The sequence below is a fragment of the Lutzomyia longipalpis genome, chromosome 2, assembly GCF_024334085.1.
Source record: "Lutzomyia longipalpis isolate SR_M1_2022 chromosome 2, ASM2433408v1".
NCBI classification, from domain to species: Eukaryota; Metazoa; Arthropoda; class Insecta; order Diptera; family Psychodidae; genus Lutzomyia; species Lutzomyia longipalpis.
Genome location: NC_074708.1, coordinates 3,913,516 through 3,929,429, shown reverse-complemented (window position 1 = coordinate 3,929,429; position 15,914 = coordinate 3,913,516). Strand labels below are relative to the sequence as shown.

Below are 15,914 nucleotides of genomic sequence, written 5' to 3'. Positions count from 1 at the left end.
TTTGGTATACGACATTATCATTTTTTTTTCATTTGTTCGCAGATTTTGCAGTGTTTTCATTTTTCGGATTTAGGAGAATTTTTTTTTTTGCAAAGGAGCTGCTCAAAAGTATTTTTTAAAAAATCTATTTTATTGCTACCTGGAAAAAATATTTCGTCGTGGGAATGTTATTTGAGGATCTTGATTTGATTATATTTGAGATAATAAAATTTACAACTGATGGGAAAATTTTAAAATGATTAACAAAGTCTTGGTGGGATTGATTAAAAGTAATTAATATAGGTAAATAAATTATTATTTGAAGGAAAAATTAATATTGAGCCAATTTATTAATTTTTTTTAGCCTTAGTGTGGCTTCGAATAAAATTTGTTTGATTATTGCTTAAATAAAAGAAAGGAGTCTATTCATTTTTATTCATTGAATCACATTTTGACGACAAATAAAATCTATAAAGCATACGCATCATGTTGCTTTAACCCTTCAAGGTTTTTTGGGTCATACACTGACCCAAACGTGAAACATTTTATTTTTTCAATTATTTATGAATGTAATTGTTTTTCCATGTTACAAATGCATCAAATTCACACATAAGGGGTCAAAGAAGACGTTCTGACTGAGAAAAGTCCTCTAAAAAAATTCATAGAATAAAAATCGCGATAAAAGAGCGCATGTTTCAATGTTTTTATGTTTCACGTTGGACGTTAAAGGGTTAATTAAATTTTATTTCCAGCTCTTCAATTGAAGCACTGACTGACGCATATGCTGCATACATTTAAATGGAAAGTAAATACAAGGTAGGCGTGGCTTTGAGAAAAATTTGTATCCGATTTAGTCATTTAGTTGATCCTGTTTCAAATTGAGAAGTTTTTAGCTTCTCTTAAAAGTTTTCATCTTCTTTGTCAAATATAATAATTTTCCGGACTTTTCGTCGGTTTAAAAGAAAATGTTTGTAAATAAATTCCTTCTCTCTGTAGCCACTGAAGAAGGCTCCGAACAGAGCCGAAAGCTCTGGAAAACGTGAGTTTTTCTGGGTGGGAACCCCCTTTAAAACCGACGAAAAACCCGGAAAATTATTATATTCTCTACACGTCGAAAAATCACTTTCTTTGTCAAAATTTGCTGAATAAGCAGGAATAGACTCCTTAAAAATTGAACTAAATCAAGTTTTTTGCATTAGAAAAATGATCTTTCTATTATTAATTAAAATTTCCCGGGAAAAAGTATTTAATCGAAAAAAGGAATAAAAAAAACATTTTTTAATTAAAGGGATAACATATAAAAAACAAATATGAATAGACTCCTTTCTTTTACTCATATAATTGCGAGAAATAAATGAAAACTAAATTAATATATTGTGTGTTAAAAACAAATGCTTCTTTCGATCAATTTTAGAGTTAGAAACTTTTCTAAGAAATCAATTTTATTTATTTTTTAAATTTCATTTAAATGCCTTTGTAATTGTTTTTTTTAGCGAACACAAAATCTGTGATATCAAAGTAGAAAAAAATCTAATTTTGCATTAAAAATAAATCAAAAAAATTCGTTTCAGTTTAAGGAAAAAAAAACGTAGAATAGTTTCTTATCACATTAAATTACATTATTGAGGAAAAATTGAGAAGGAAAATTATATTTACACTGCTACGACATTCACTTAAACATTGTTTTTCTCATCGCAAAACTATTCTACATTATACTTTGTTTTAACACACTTCCACACGCATTTTCTCACTTCCTGTGTGATAAATTATTGCCTGAATATTTTATTAAAAATCTTATATCGTTTTTTTTTCTTTCAAATTGAAGTTCTTCTCCACAAATTGCTCACATTTAGAAGCTTTTCAGAAGCTTTTTTTTCTTTATTTATTCTTGTATCTCTGTGTTGTGGCTCGCCTCTCTTTTGGGCTATGTTCACAGTACTTTACATAATTCTTAGGACAGCTAGAGGGGAAGAAAAATTTGCAAAGAAATTTCTTCTATCTTTGCAATTTGCTCATCATTTTGCATTTATTATTCTTTTTTTTTGTGATAAATTCCTCATTTTTTATGCTTTGATAAGCTAAGATAGGATTTTTCTTCTAGGAAATTATTTATTAATTATTTTTCTCTCATAAAGAAGGTCTTTTTTTATTTAAAAAATATCCACAAATTTCTACAAAAACATCTCTCAAATACTATGAGAGCGATTTTAGTTTGTTTTAATAGGAAAGCTGCTGCTGCACTGATTTTTCTTAAATTGTCTTTTGCTTGTGTTTTAGCGGTTTAGGTTTTTTTGTGATTAAATTACTTTTAGGTTTTAGGAAAAGAAAATTTGATTAATTAATTTTCAATTCTAAAGTAAAAATTTCTCAACTTGGCAGGAAGTTTTTCTTTCTGAAAATTTATTTTGAAGGATTCTTCTCAAGAATTTTCCAATTATTTTCTTTTATTGAGAATTCCTGGAATTTTTTTGTTGATGGAGGTTTAATCCAGGGCTTAACCTTATAAGGTTTAATGTGAGTTCTGTATGGTTCATCGTATAAGATCTTCCTGAGTTTGTGATGCACACACCAGCATAAAGCAATTTTTTTGCTTTACTGAACTTTTTTTCTCTTCTTCTGCAATCGCTCTTATCACTTTGAGATTTTCTTCTTCATCTACAAAATGACATTGTTTTCTCTCATCTACGATAAACACCCTGTTTGTAATTCACTAAATATCATCTCATCTACATTCTGTTAACACCGAAAAAGAAAATTCTTTTCTTCTCTTTTTTTTATACGAAAATACATTTTCTCTATTGTTCTAAAAACGCTGAAATTTAATGAGAAAATAATGTTGGAAGAATAAAAATCATAAAAACTTTTTAATTTTTTATTATTTCAAATAGAAAAGCAGAAAAGGAAGAAGAAGAAAAGCTCTTGTTCTTAGAAGCTTTTATTCGGGAAGATTGGTGAGTCTCTGAGTTTTGTGAGAAGTTTTATTTAAAAAAAAATCCCTCACGATTATAAATAATTTGTCCATAGATATTGTGAAATTTTTATTCATTCCAACACTATTTCCCTCACTAATTTCAGCACAAAAACATAAATAAAATATTAATAGGTAATAAAAGAATTTAGGAAAAATGATTGAGATTTAAAAAAAGGACATTCTACACGTTTTTTCGGCTATTAAATATTTTTTTCTTCTTCATCACTTAATGACTAAAAAATACACGTCATTCACGATATTGTCTCTATTCTGGAACAGTCTGTTGCATTAGTCCTCCCCTAGCTTCCAATATTAATTTTCTTTCATTTCCGTTTTATTTTTAATTTAAAATTTCCCCCCATTTGGATAAATAGTTTTTTCGTCTCTCTTCTCTCGCACTAAATGCACACATTTCTCTCACATTCCATTACAATGCTTACGTATCAAATTTTTGTTTAACTGCAAATTACATGTATAGGGTGTTCCAAGGTGGGTGCAATAAAAAAATCAAACAAACATTAAATGTTCAAAGAATGAAGATTAAAGAATAAATTTGTCTAAAATAATTTAATTATTTCTTCAAAAGTATTTTAAAATTTTAATTTATGTTTTATTTTCCGATTTTCTTTTCTGTTTAATGTCTGGAAGACTTTATGCTTAGAACTCATTTAGAAAACATCCTACACAAAGAACCTTCAAAGAAAGAATAAAATAACAAAATTCTTCCTCAATTATTTTGCATTTCCCTTGGAACAGTCCTATAGAATGTGAGGACTAGAAATTAATTTCATTTTTCTCCCCAATAAATTCCTTTTTGTCTCTCCCCCTACAATTACATTTAGGGAAAGATTCTTAATTTTTTCATTAAATAAGATTAGAACTTGAGGATTAAATACTTTTTTTTTGCTAAATGTTTCTCTCATTTCCTGCTTTGTAATTAATATATAATATAGAATAATAATTCCTTTACTGTGTCTTTTTGTCTCCCCAAATATTGATGGGATTCAGTGTTTCAATTTGGTTTTCTTTTTTACTAAATAATCTCTTTTTTTTTCACATTAAATGCCATTCCTTACCATTCAGCTGATATGTGATTCATATGTAAATTGGATTCTCTTGCCCAGTCAGTAGTCGGAACATTGATGTGGGCATAGTTTTCATCAGGATCTGTTAAAAAGAGAAATAAATTATTAAAAAATCAAATTTTTAAAGATCTTAAAGAGAAAGTTAAGAAGAAAAAAAGATTTATTACCTCTCCGACGGAAGTGGCGAGTAAATTGACGATTTTCTCGTGCGGAACCGCCACGACGCTCTGATTATTGATCTCAATTATCCTGTGACCCACTCGGACGCCACCCCTTTCCGCAATACCACCCCTAAGCAAGCTACAAATCTGACAAAAATAAATAAATAAACTTATAAGATCAGACACACACTAAAAATTATTTTTGTTAATTTGCTACTAAATTCACAGTAAATGTACTTTTTGCGGGAAATTTTCTCTTTTTTTAAACGTAAAACCGGAGAATTTCCTAGGAGCATGTTTAAATTAAATAATTCTTCTAGTGTTCTACTTAAAAATATTTTTAGTAATAAAACCTTTTTTTTAGTTTTTTTTTTAAATCAATACTTACGTAGAAATTCAGTAAAATAAAACAAAATTTTAATCTTTTTGAACAAAAATTTCTTGTAAACTTAAGAAAATAATTCATTTTCACCGTTAACAGTATGAAACTTCTCTAGATTTTTCTATGCGGAATGCTTCAATTCTTCTAAGTTGTGTGTTGTCATTCGAAATGAAGCCGTGATTGAGTGAAGACGTAAATATTTCTTCGCTCTCGCGTTTTTTGGGGAAAGCATAATGTTATGCTGATTACCAATGATTAGCTTAATAATGAAATGGAATCCAATATGGCTTCAAAATGAAATAAAATTTAATTTAACCTGCTGGCCGCCAAGACCTTGGAGCTTCCTTAGAGCGCCAAGGTGGGGTCGTTGAACGACCCCAAGAAGGAAGACGATTTTCTCATAAACTATAAAACCGGGAACTGTCGGGTCACTACATTTAGACTCCTTATATAGTCCTCTTGCCCCTTGCATCACAAATTCGCCACCCGGAAACACGCAGAAGAAGATATTAGGAAAAAACATTTTTCACTCATTTTTCACACTTTCTTCGTGAGAAATTTGCCACGAAGTTGACCGCAACTGCTATTTTTTTTCACTACTTCCCCACATTCCCCTCACTTCCCGCACCGTGATAAATGGCAATATTTCTCGAATATTCTTTATTGTTTTGCACATTTATATGCTTCTAATTATGTTTTATGTTGTTTATGTTACTTATTCGCGATAATTCTGACACTGAGAAGGTAAAGTGAGAAAGTAAACACAACCCTTCAACCCCCTTCAACCATATGATTTATGATGTGACTAACTTCATTCTGAGAAATTTTCCGCAGCATGGCCGTTACACCAATTTTTGAATTCCCTTCTTCTACATTTTCCTTAATAACTTTTCTTGTGGTGGACGGATTGAGCTGAAATTTTTACACAACCTCCTCAGATAACCAAAGAACTTATTTCCAAAAGATGGGAATGGTATCTTTTATATTTATTAAGTTATAGCATGAAATATAGGGCTGGGGTCGTTCAACGACCCCGCTTGGCGGCCTAGAGGTTAAGCAAAATGAAAATTTATTTAAAGATTTTTTAATAAGAAATTTAGAAATAAAACTAAAACAATTTAGGTTTTCTCGTAAACTTCAGTAAAATTTATTAAATTAAAATTTTACTAAAAGAAAGAAAACTAAGACGTTTACAAATACCGTAGAATGCCCATTCCGTAAAATTTAAAGTAAAAATTTTTAGAGTGCAAAGAAATATTAGAAATTCTTTGTAGAACTTACCACGCCATTTTGAACACTAAATCCCAGTTGATACTTTGTGTTGGGCCTCTTGATCTTGACTTCGACCACAGGCGGACAAGGCACAACCGTAAATTTAACCGCAGTCTGTGTCTTTGTATTCCTAATGTACGTCTGGCACGTGGACAGGGGCAAACCAACAAGACTCAGCCCATTGATGGCGATTATTTGGTCACCTATGTTGAGTTGTCCGCAACGCGCTGCAGCGCCGGACGACAGGAGATTCGCAATGACCACAGTGGGCAGCATTGAGCCCCACCCTGATTCCACAATTACCACCCCGAGGATTTCTCCTTTCGCCTTGGGCACAACCACCTCCTTCTGTAGCTCCTTCTTCGCAAAGATCTCCAGTTCATCGCCAAAGATCTCCTGACTATTGAGCACCTCCTGGTAGTCCATCTCCTTGACGAAGCTGTGATCCTCAATGCCGTTCGCCTTGAGGAACTCCATGTAGGCCACCTGGAAGGCCTGGCCGATGGACTGTGCAATGAATTGCGCTTCGTCACTCTCAAAGACATGGCAGATCATCTTGGGCGTTCGATTGGGCTTCGGCCCGTCATCCATGTCCTGCGGCACAAACCGTCGTCGTGCCATCAGCACCACCAGGTCCCCAATGTCAGCAATGTAGGAGATTGTCCTCAGGGCGTGGTCCATCATGATCTCCTTGAGGTCTGTATTCAGCACCATAATCTTCTCCGTTGAGATAAATAAGTCTACCTCTGTACTCGGTTGATTTTCACCCTCAGGGGCCTATTTTATGTTAAATTTATTTTATTTGTTGTATTATTATTTTTAGAATAAAAAAATTAATTTAAAAGATCTTAAGACGCCCAAAGAAAATTCTTACCAATGCCTAAGATATCCAATTAATTAGCAGCATTGGGGTGAAAATTTAATTTTCTTAAAAATCTCCTTAAAACTAATTAAAGAATTTTCTCTTACCTTAATCCTGGAAACAGCTTCTTCAGCTTGAATCATCCTTGTGGATTTGGTTGGTTGTCCTTCGCATACGAGTTGTGTGGAGCCCAAATATCGAGCCCGGAAGAGAACACCTTCAATAAGAACTGCCGGATCGAGAAGACCTGGCATGTACCACAAAATTATTTCATTAAAAGATTTCCTTCAAAAGCTTTCTATTTGATTGAGAAAAATGCTTCAAATAAATTTAAAACTTTTTTCAAAACACTTACAGAGATCAAAAAATCCAATATGGGTTAGTGCATGAATTGTAAAGTAACAAGAGAGGAAAAGTGAGAGGGTGGTTCATTAAAAAAATTATAATTTTTCTATTTAAATTCATTACTCATTCCAGACACGATAAATTCTCAATGATTCAATTCCCTCCTACTCCCACACCTTAAGGTAGACAAATTGGGAATTAAATTGCAAATTTAAAGAATTTATTTGCGGTGAAGGAGCTACAAAGAAAAAAATTAATAAATTCTTGAGGCGAGAAGGGAAGGATTCTGTGCTGCAATAATTCACACTACAAACTGCAAGTGATTCTCTATGTAATAAATTATTGCATTAAGTATAAGACAGGGTCTAACACCCTGATGTACAATGCCATATAAGGGGGTGGGTACGACGGAAGGGGAGGTGGAGGTTGTTTGGAACAAGACAACAATTAGAAGCTGCACGTTAATAAATCAACCCCCGATGTAACAATGTGCAAGCACCTTTAAGAACTTCAGCGCAGCATCTGCACTCTCCTTTTTGCATTATTTTCCACCCCACCTCACCCCCCAAAAAAGCTCCCAAAAGAACGAAACACGATGAATGGGGTGTGGGGGTGGGAAAACTTTAGCACTTCATATGCCATGTGTAACGTACAAAACTCAAATAAATGTTCCGGCATCTTTTTCAATGTGTGCATCTTAAAGTTTCCCACCCCAACCAGTAAATTCTCATTACATCCCTCTCCCCACAGCAGAGAAGAACCATTTTTCGGTGAGTTTTCCGTAGTGAGAAATTTTAATTACCATCTCTCCCACCGAATGAAATCTCAAGTTGCATTTTGCATTAAATAAATTTTGTCACAAACGACATTTTGTGCGGAAAGTTCTCGTGAGAGAAAAGGTGAATTTTAATAGTTTGAAAGTTTTAAATAAAACTTTTGCATGACAACTCTCCTTTTGACTAAAATTAAAACTAAAAAAAAAAACTATTTAACCATGACGATGAAACCAACGTGATTTTATGTGAATTTTAAATGTTCTTTTAGAAATTTTTGCAGCATATTTTTTCGTCGTGCTTAAAAAGGAAAATTCTGTGGTTGTTCTGAATGAAATTAGAACCGGGAAATGGGTTAATTTTCCGGGGATATTTTGTAACTAAAAAAATGAAAATGATCAATTTTAGGAATTGAGGAAAATGGAAAAATTCAATTTTCTTGCATAAAATCAACTTTTTTCCATTTTTTTCTTGAATTTTTTGTTTAAGTCTGAACGGTTAAAATTAAATACTCAAGTAAATTTTTAAGAAATAATTTCTTTATGAATGAGCTTTGTAATATTATATATTATTTCCCTAAAAGCTTTCCCTCGAGCTTTGATTTGAGAGAGAATTTTGAATTTTCTCTCTCTATGCGAAAGCACAATTAAAAAGGAAAATTCTGTTGTTGTTCTGAATGAAGTAAGACCCCAGATATGGGATAATTTTCCGGGGATATTTTCTTCCTAAAAAATAAAAAAAGATCCGTTTTAAGAAGGTCACGAAAGGGTTAAGTTATTTATATTTCTGAATCGAGTAAAAATGGAAAAATTCAATTTTCTTACAAAAAATCAAGGTTTTTTAAGAAATAATTTCTCTATTGTGGCGCCCCGAATAGGGGGGCACCACAAGGGGGCTTTGGTCGACTCCTCCAGTAACCTCCCCCTCGTCCTCGATCTAAAACTACAGAGCACTTCCGCAAGCACAGCCATACCCGCACAAGGCTGAGCTCAGTCTAACTCTCTCTACACTCATCAGCACTCTTTGCCATTCTACACTACTCAGCACTATTTGCCATTCTCTCATCTAATTACTCTCTCAGTGCTCTCCTACATTCTCTTGTGGATTCTCATATTCTCTCGCCTATTTGAGGGTTGTAACCCGGAGGCAGAAGCCGTTGCCGAGGGAAGGGCAGCCGTTACAGTTACCGCCAATCTAAGGGTACTCACTCTATGAGCAGGTTAATATTCGCTGGATAGTGAGTCGGGCGCTACACTATGTAATTTTGGAAAATTATATACAATTTCCCTAAAAGCTTTTCCAAGCTTTTAGGAGCAGAGCGAGGTTAGCTTTGATTTAAGAGAGAATTTTGAATTTTCTCTCTCTATGCGAAAGCACAATTAAAATTGCCATGAGTGGGAAAGAGATGGAAGATTTGTTTTGACTTTCTGCTCTCTTAAAAAATGTAAACATTGCTGTGAAATATCTCTGTAATTTCCAGTGAATTTATCAATTTCCTGGCCAAAAGATTTGGTCGAAATGGCCAGGATGTGTTCTGAAGATTGCTAAAGTATCCTTCTTCAAGATTTTGGTGAGTTTTATTTGATTTCTTTTATTTTTTGGGGGAAAAGCGATTTTTTGAACGAAAAGGAGTCTATTCAAATTTGTTCCTTTTGCACAGATTTAATCTTTTTCTTATTTATTTTTTGTAATAAAACCTTTGTTATTGATTGCATAAAAATAAAGGAAGTTTAATGGGTTTGATATTGAATTAAATCATGATCAAACTAACGCAAGTTATCGCTAAATCGACTGAATATAAAGCACAAAATCATTAAAATTAATACATTTTGCATGGGAGATAATGATAATAAATGATTCATTACACGCTACCGAAGCATAGCTAAATTATGTAAATAATGGTCACACATTTAGTCATCTATGCTGTTGTGGGGGTGTCTGGATTAAAGGAGAAAATCTCTAATCGAACTATGTTGTTACAAAACTTTGCAAAGCTTCCAAAAAAGAGAAATTCTTTAAAGGAAAAAAAAGAAGATTAAAAGCTCACCTTCTTTGTTTCTGCTCTTGCCTTTCCTGCTGTCGTCCTTTTTGGAACTAATGGAATCCGTTGGGCTCTTGTCCGCTAGTGTGGCTGGGGAAATCCTCCCACCGGAACCACCGGAAATCGGTGATGTGGGCGAGAGGGCTGTACCCACTCCCTGCCTTATGGTTGATTGTGCTAATTGCCCCGATGGGGGTGATTTTGAGCTTGATGGCGATCTAACTAACTTCCCCTTCCACATGCCCTTGTCCTCATAGAACCCCTGATCATCGAGTCTCTGCTGCCCAAGGAGGCGATCTGTCTCCAAATCCGTATCTGCTTCCTCATCTTCCGCACTCATTCCCTTCGAGGGGTGCTCTGAGCTTAAACTCTCACGCGATGCTGCATTATTGTGATGTCGCGGAACCCAAACGGGTGATTCGGTGTCTTTCACCTTCTCCACCGTACTCTTGGGGGCTGTTCTATCCACAGCTGGGGGTGCATTTGTGGCTGCCGGAAGGGTTTTTGTACGTTGAAGTGTTGTCCGGATGTCCTTGAGTGCTGCCTGAACATCCTGCGTTAGTACCTGAGGTGGTGGTGGTGGTGGTGTCGAGAAGGGTCTCGTGTCTTTGGATACGCTATTCTGACTCACTTCATGCTCCTGACTCCCCTCAATCACACATCTCTTCGGGCTTGCAGTTTGCTCAATGAAATTCCCCCCTGTTATCACTCTCGCTCTCGCCAAATCCGCCCCATGGCCGGGATTGTTGTTTTCCGTATCCGAAGCATGCCCGCTTGATAGCCCATCCTCCAGAACGGGCATTGAGGTGTACAGTCTATTGAAATCCGGTACAATTCCATTGATATCGTTAGAGAGACTATCGAGATCTCCGCAATTTGAATCATAATCCGTTGTCTCCGGAGACAATGTGAAATTCCTCGAATGCCTTCGCACATTGTGCTCCAGCTCCGTGTCAGCCAGCTCACCTAAAAGATTCAGAAAATAAATGAGAAATTCCACAAATTCATGGCTTAAGAAGAGGGATATTACTCACCACTGCTCCTACTGCCTGAATCCAAATACAATTCAATGTCGTTGTGGTCAAATTCCTCCTCCCGGATACGTCTCGTTGGTGATTGTGTTTCCTGTGTCTTCTGAGCCAGCCTCTGCCCGATGTAGCTGTGATCCTGAATGCTGTCGAGTTGATTGTGATAGCCGTGGGGTGTGAAGTCACTGCTACTGCTCTTGGCACGTTCACCATCATCGTCGGGACACTTGAAGAATTCCTCAAGTACTTTGCGTGTCTCCGAGAATTCGTACAGATAGTCAAATGTTGTTGCCGGCTTGGCATCATCAGGTGGCGGTATGTCCTCGTAGGATGCTGCATTGGGGGAGGGTACAACTCTCTGGGGGAATCCAGGACGCGGTGGGAAGAGTGCAGGTGATGCCAGGACATTTCTACCTGCACGATTGACTGGAGAATCATACTGGATATTCCCAAAACGTCTCGGGCTACCCTCGTACTCCGCTATTGGGAGATTCCCAATGACCTTAGTCACTCTGTTGTTCACACCCGGTGATGGTTCACTCTCCTGCCGTGGCGCAGCAGCACCCTCAGTGTCGGAGATTGTGGGGGAATCAAGAATCATTCGACCACCATTCCAGCTCTCACCGATATCATCGAAAACCACCATTTCCCCTTCAGTGACCACTGCAGCTCCCCCCGGGGGAGTTACTGGACTCGCTGAGTCTGCGTGACTCACTGGGCTCCTGCCCAGCTTTATGGGATACTGATGATGGTGATGATGATGGTAGCCATGCCGTGATTCATTCTCCGTCAAATCCGGTGAGTTGAGCACAGTGCTGGCGGGTGTGGTGTTGGGTGTACGACGTCTCATCTCCCACAGATACCTCTCGGATGCAATACTATTGATCTGATGCAGTTCCGGACGGGTGGTTTGCTTTGTGTTGGAAATCCCCCGGATGGGATGTTTGGCTGTGCCGAAACTCGACAATCCGTCCTGTGACATTTTTTTCTTTCTAATAAAGTTCCTCCTTGTGCTCTTCCTCTCTCTCCTTTATCTTTCCCTCACGTGCGTGTCTCTAGAGATAGTTTAGTAGTTTAGCTTCCCTGGACACTCCACATGCCAGATGATCTCTGTGGGAGAATTGGGTCAGGAAACATTTTACAATGCATTGTCAACATTCTTTGAGCATTTGCTGGAGTTTTTTATTGAAATTTTTCATTTCCTTTTCTTGTAGAAAAAATAATCCTGAATTTTTCTTGAATAAAAAAAAAGGAGTCAAGTCACGATTGAGGTCATGAAATTAAATTTTTTTTGTTAAGTTAGAAGTTTGAAAATGATCTAAAAAATTAAATAATAAATAACCAGGCGTCAATTAGGGCATGATTTTAACCATGAATAACTTTTGATTGGATTGAGATATTTGAAAACTTCTGCCGCCAAAAGGTGCGTTAGCTCAAAAAGTTTTATTTGCTTTTTATTCAAGTCAAAATCTTAAAAATTGTAGCCGCTAGAGCAAAAAAAAAAAAAACGTGAAAAGAAGCGTTTCTTCCACGACAAATATACTGCTTTTCATGACAAATAAACGCTGAATTGCCGATTGTGGCAATATCTGCTTTTACTTAGAAATATTCTTAGAATGCTTGAAGTCGCATAAAATCGGGAAAATGCTACATATTTAATTTAAAAGTCAAATATTCAATTGTTAAATTATCTTTGAATCATTTTAATGTGTTTTGAGAAAATCTATAGATATGAAATCCAGTATGTCTCGGAGATTCGTGTCACCTTCTTCAGGTCCGTGAAAGATAATTTTTTAAGTGAGAAATAAATCAATTTCTAATAAAATTTTTCCATTTTCTTTTAAAATTAGAATTTTTACTAATTCAGCAGCAGGGAAAACTCAGAAAATAAACTTAAAATAAAATCTCAAAACTGCCCAAAAATTTTTCAACACGTCTTGTCCGTCCAATAGAGAAAAAACTAAAAGTGAGTGAGTTGCTGTAAAATGTGTATGAGTAATTAATTTACATGCTGCATTCGTCTTTGGAATATTTAATGAGATCCAATGATGTCACCGAGGCATTTAATACCCATAGCTCTCAAAGGGGGCGAGCCGTCACTCGGCACATCTTTCCAATTCTTTATAATTAAATTTTCCACATCTCTCAATGGAGAGGAGATGTGAAAATACAATGGCCAATTGTTGCTCAAAACTCAGCACCGACTTTTCCAGTAATGAAAACTTCCCTTTTTCCGCCTTTCCTCCATTCCATAAATGTCAACCCGAAAAATGTGCAGCAATTTTCTGCACCAAAGGCGAATTGGGCATCGATTTGGGGGACAATGTGCTGATTGTTCTGGCAATAATAAATGGCTTTTGGGGGTCCGGAAAGATAAATGCTTCTGCATTAAAATATGAAAATGGTATTGATTTAGAAATGAAATATTTTTGGCTTCAAACATCATTATTGATTCATAATTCGTATGTTTGAATTTGCAATTTGGAATGATTTTCAGGATAATTTGAACTATATATTTTCAATGTCAATAAAATTATAGGTATCTAGTTTAAATTTAATCAATGCTATCTTGTCTATCCGGCCTGTGTAATATATTCGCATGTTTGTCGTTTAGTATATTGTAAAATATACGCTATAACGTCTACATTGTGATTTTAATTTGTATCATAAATTTCAACAAGAAGCAGTAAACAGTGATTAAATTATTTCCTAAATAGGACATCATATCATAAAAGGAGGTTATTCATTCTAAACTTTTTATGTCATCGTTAGTTGATACACGCTAAAGGAGTAAAATATTGAAAAGGGATCATAAAAAAAAAACGTGCAAGAAAAGGTAAACAGACTTTTCATTATTCTTGAGATCAGTCTGGAGAAGATTTGCTTAAAAATTCAATATGCCACGCCTCCATACTATCTTGTACGCCCTCTCAAGGAATTTAAAGTCAATCAGAGCTTCGATCAAGGACATGTTATTTTAAGAACAGAAAAAAAGTTATTTTGATTAGAATTATTTTAAAATACTTTGAAAAAATATAAAATTTCATCGATTGAAGCACTGACGCATATGCTTTAAGAATTTTGAGAAATAAATAAGGTAGAGTAAAGGTGTGGTTTATGCATTTTTGATTTCATTTGATCTTTTTTATTTCTTTACAATTTTATAGTCTTCTGTAAGATTTTTGTTTAACCTTTGTGTATTTTTCAATATTGGAATGAAGAGCTCAAAATGAATGGTCTCCTTTTTCCCATATCTTTTCTAAACAATTTTTTTTAAACGCGAATTTATTGAAAATTTTCTTTCTTATCCATTATTTAAAAAAAAATATTTTAAAAGGAAATGGATTAATTATTTTTAAAGGAAATTTATTAAAAGGATTTTGGGTAGATCAGTTAATCATTTTATCTTGTTTCTCTTCAAGATTATCAATTTGAATTTAATTTATCTTTAATTCATCGTTTTATGTATAGCTACGTAGGCATATTAGATTTTTAGAAGATACTATTCAACAACAAACAAATCTAATGCGAAATTGTTGATTTAATTACTTTAAACATTGGAAGACATGTCATGATAAGAAAGATTGTAGCTTAGCTACAACAGATAAGACTGTCCCTTTTTGCTTCCTATAAAGAGTATGCCAGCGACGCTGCGATAAATTTTAATGAGACAACATATTTTTTTCATTTAAAAATACTTTCTCAACGAAATAAAATAAAAGTCCTCCATTTAAAATATTAACCCTTTTGGGATTAATTTTCGTGTGGAATTTTTATTTTCCCCAATTTCCCCCTAAAAAGAACCTTTTTCTCGCTCATATTTTATGTGCATCGATAAATAAATTTATTTAACATGGATTAAAATGCTAAGTACGCGCATAAGAAATTTCAGTAAATTGCCCATAAATCGTGGTTACGCGAGGTCGTTACACTCTTCACGCGGTTATTCCATCGCTTTTCCGGATGAAGAAAATCAATCCGGGAAAACCACATTCAAATGCATCCATCACTTTTGCTGCTGAATTTTTCCCAGCCCCGGGAAAATTTCTTTTTTTATTTAATTTTTCGGTGCAAAATCAATGCGGCTAACCTTTGGTGCTGGTCGTGAGGTAGCTGGAGAGTTCTTTTAATTGATTGCTGCTCTACTTCTCACGATAAAAACGCACGTTTTCCACGTTGGAATTTTTTTCTTCTTCACCACAAAATGCACCGGACAGCCATATACGGAGCACCCCACTTTCACCCAACTTTAGAACTTTTCCTGCACGAAAGTTTTTTTTTTATTCTCAAATTTTCTTCATTGCAGTGCTCATTAAACTTTCTTTTTTTTTGGGAGGGCTACAAATGAAGCACCTTTTGCACAGGAAAAAAATTATCACTAAAATACACGGAGAATGTTGAGTTTAGCTCAATCGTCTGACAACTCACAGTGAGACGGGGGCCAGAAAATCAATATTGCTTTCTCAAGAAATTTTTATCACAAACCACAACTTGCACCAGAGCATCCCCTACTCACCGGCTGGGCTATCTAACTCATCTTTGTTGATGGAAAAACACGGAGAATGGGGATACAATTTCCACGGCAAATTATCACAAGAAAGATTGGAAAAGAATTTTTGCGAGCAACAAAAACAACTTCGAGAAATTTTGTGATCTGCCGAGGAATAAATTTCACGTGCGAGACCTCGACTTTTCCCGTGCCAGTCTTGAATCTCAGTCTCGTGGTATGGCGGTGATTTTGAATTCATGGGAAAAATTCTCACGGGAATTTTTCGTAAGAAGAAGTAGATGGGAAAATGAAAAAAGCGATTTTTTTGTCAAAAAATGTTCAAAAATCAAGGCAAAAATGATTTTTCTTATTCTTCACATCTGGACCATTCCTTTGGTTTATATCAATGCAGTTAGAATCCCTCTAAAACCAACAGAAGAGTCAGAAAATGCGAATAAGGACTTTTTGGCCAAAAAATGTTCAAAATAATCGTAGAAAATCTTTTTTTCTTAAAGAAAATCAATCA

General features: G+C 35.1%; 1 protein-coding gene across 2 annotated transcripts; it reads right to left on the bottom strand.

The window, feature by feature from the left end:
* Window positions 1-3,282: 3,282 nt before the first annotated feature.
* LOC129788691 (uncharacterized) lies at window positions 3,283-15,529 on the bottom strand. 2 transcript variants are annotated; one of them, XM_055824937.1, is made up of 7 exons: window positions 15,416-15,529; window positions 10,906-12,009; window positions 9,878-10,837; window positions 6,820-6,959; window positions 5,860-6,627; window positions 4,203-4,343; window positions 3,283-4,117 (listed from the first exon to the last, which is right to left on the bottom strand). In XM_055824937.1, exons 2-7 carry the CDS (start codon window positions 11,879-11,881, stop codon window positions 4,046-4,048), a joined length of 3,057 nt encoding a protein of 1,018 aa, XP_055680912.1. In that variant the 5' UTR covers window positions 11,882-12,009; window positions 15,416-15,529; the 3' UTR covers window positions 3,283-4,045. The 2 variants fall into 2 exon arrangements, with proteins under 2 accessions (XP_055680912.1, XP_055680913.1); XM_055824938.1 differs by lacking the exon at window positions 15,416-15,529 and adding an exon at window positions 14,990-15,160.
* Window positions 15,530-15,914: the final 385 nt, after the last annotated feature.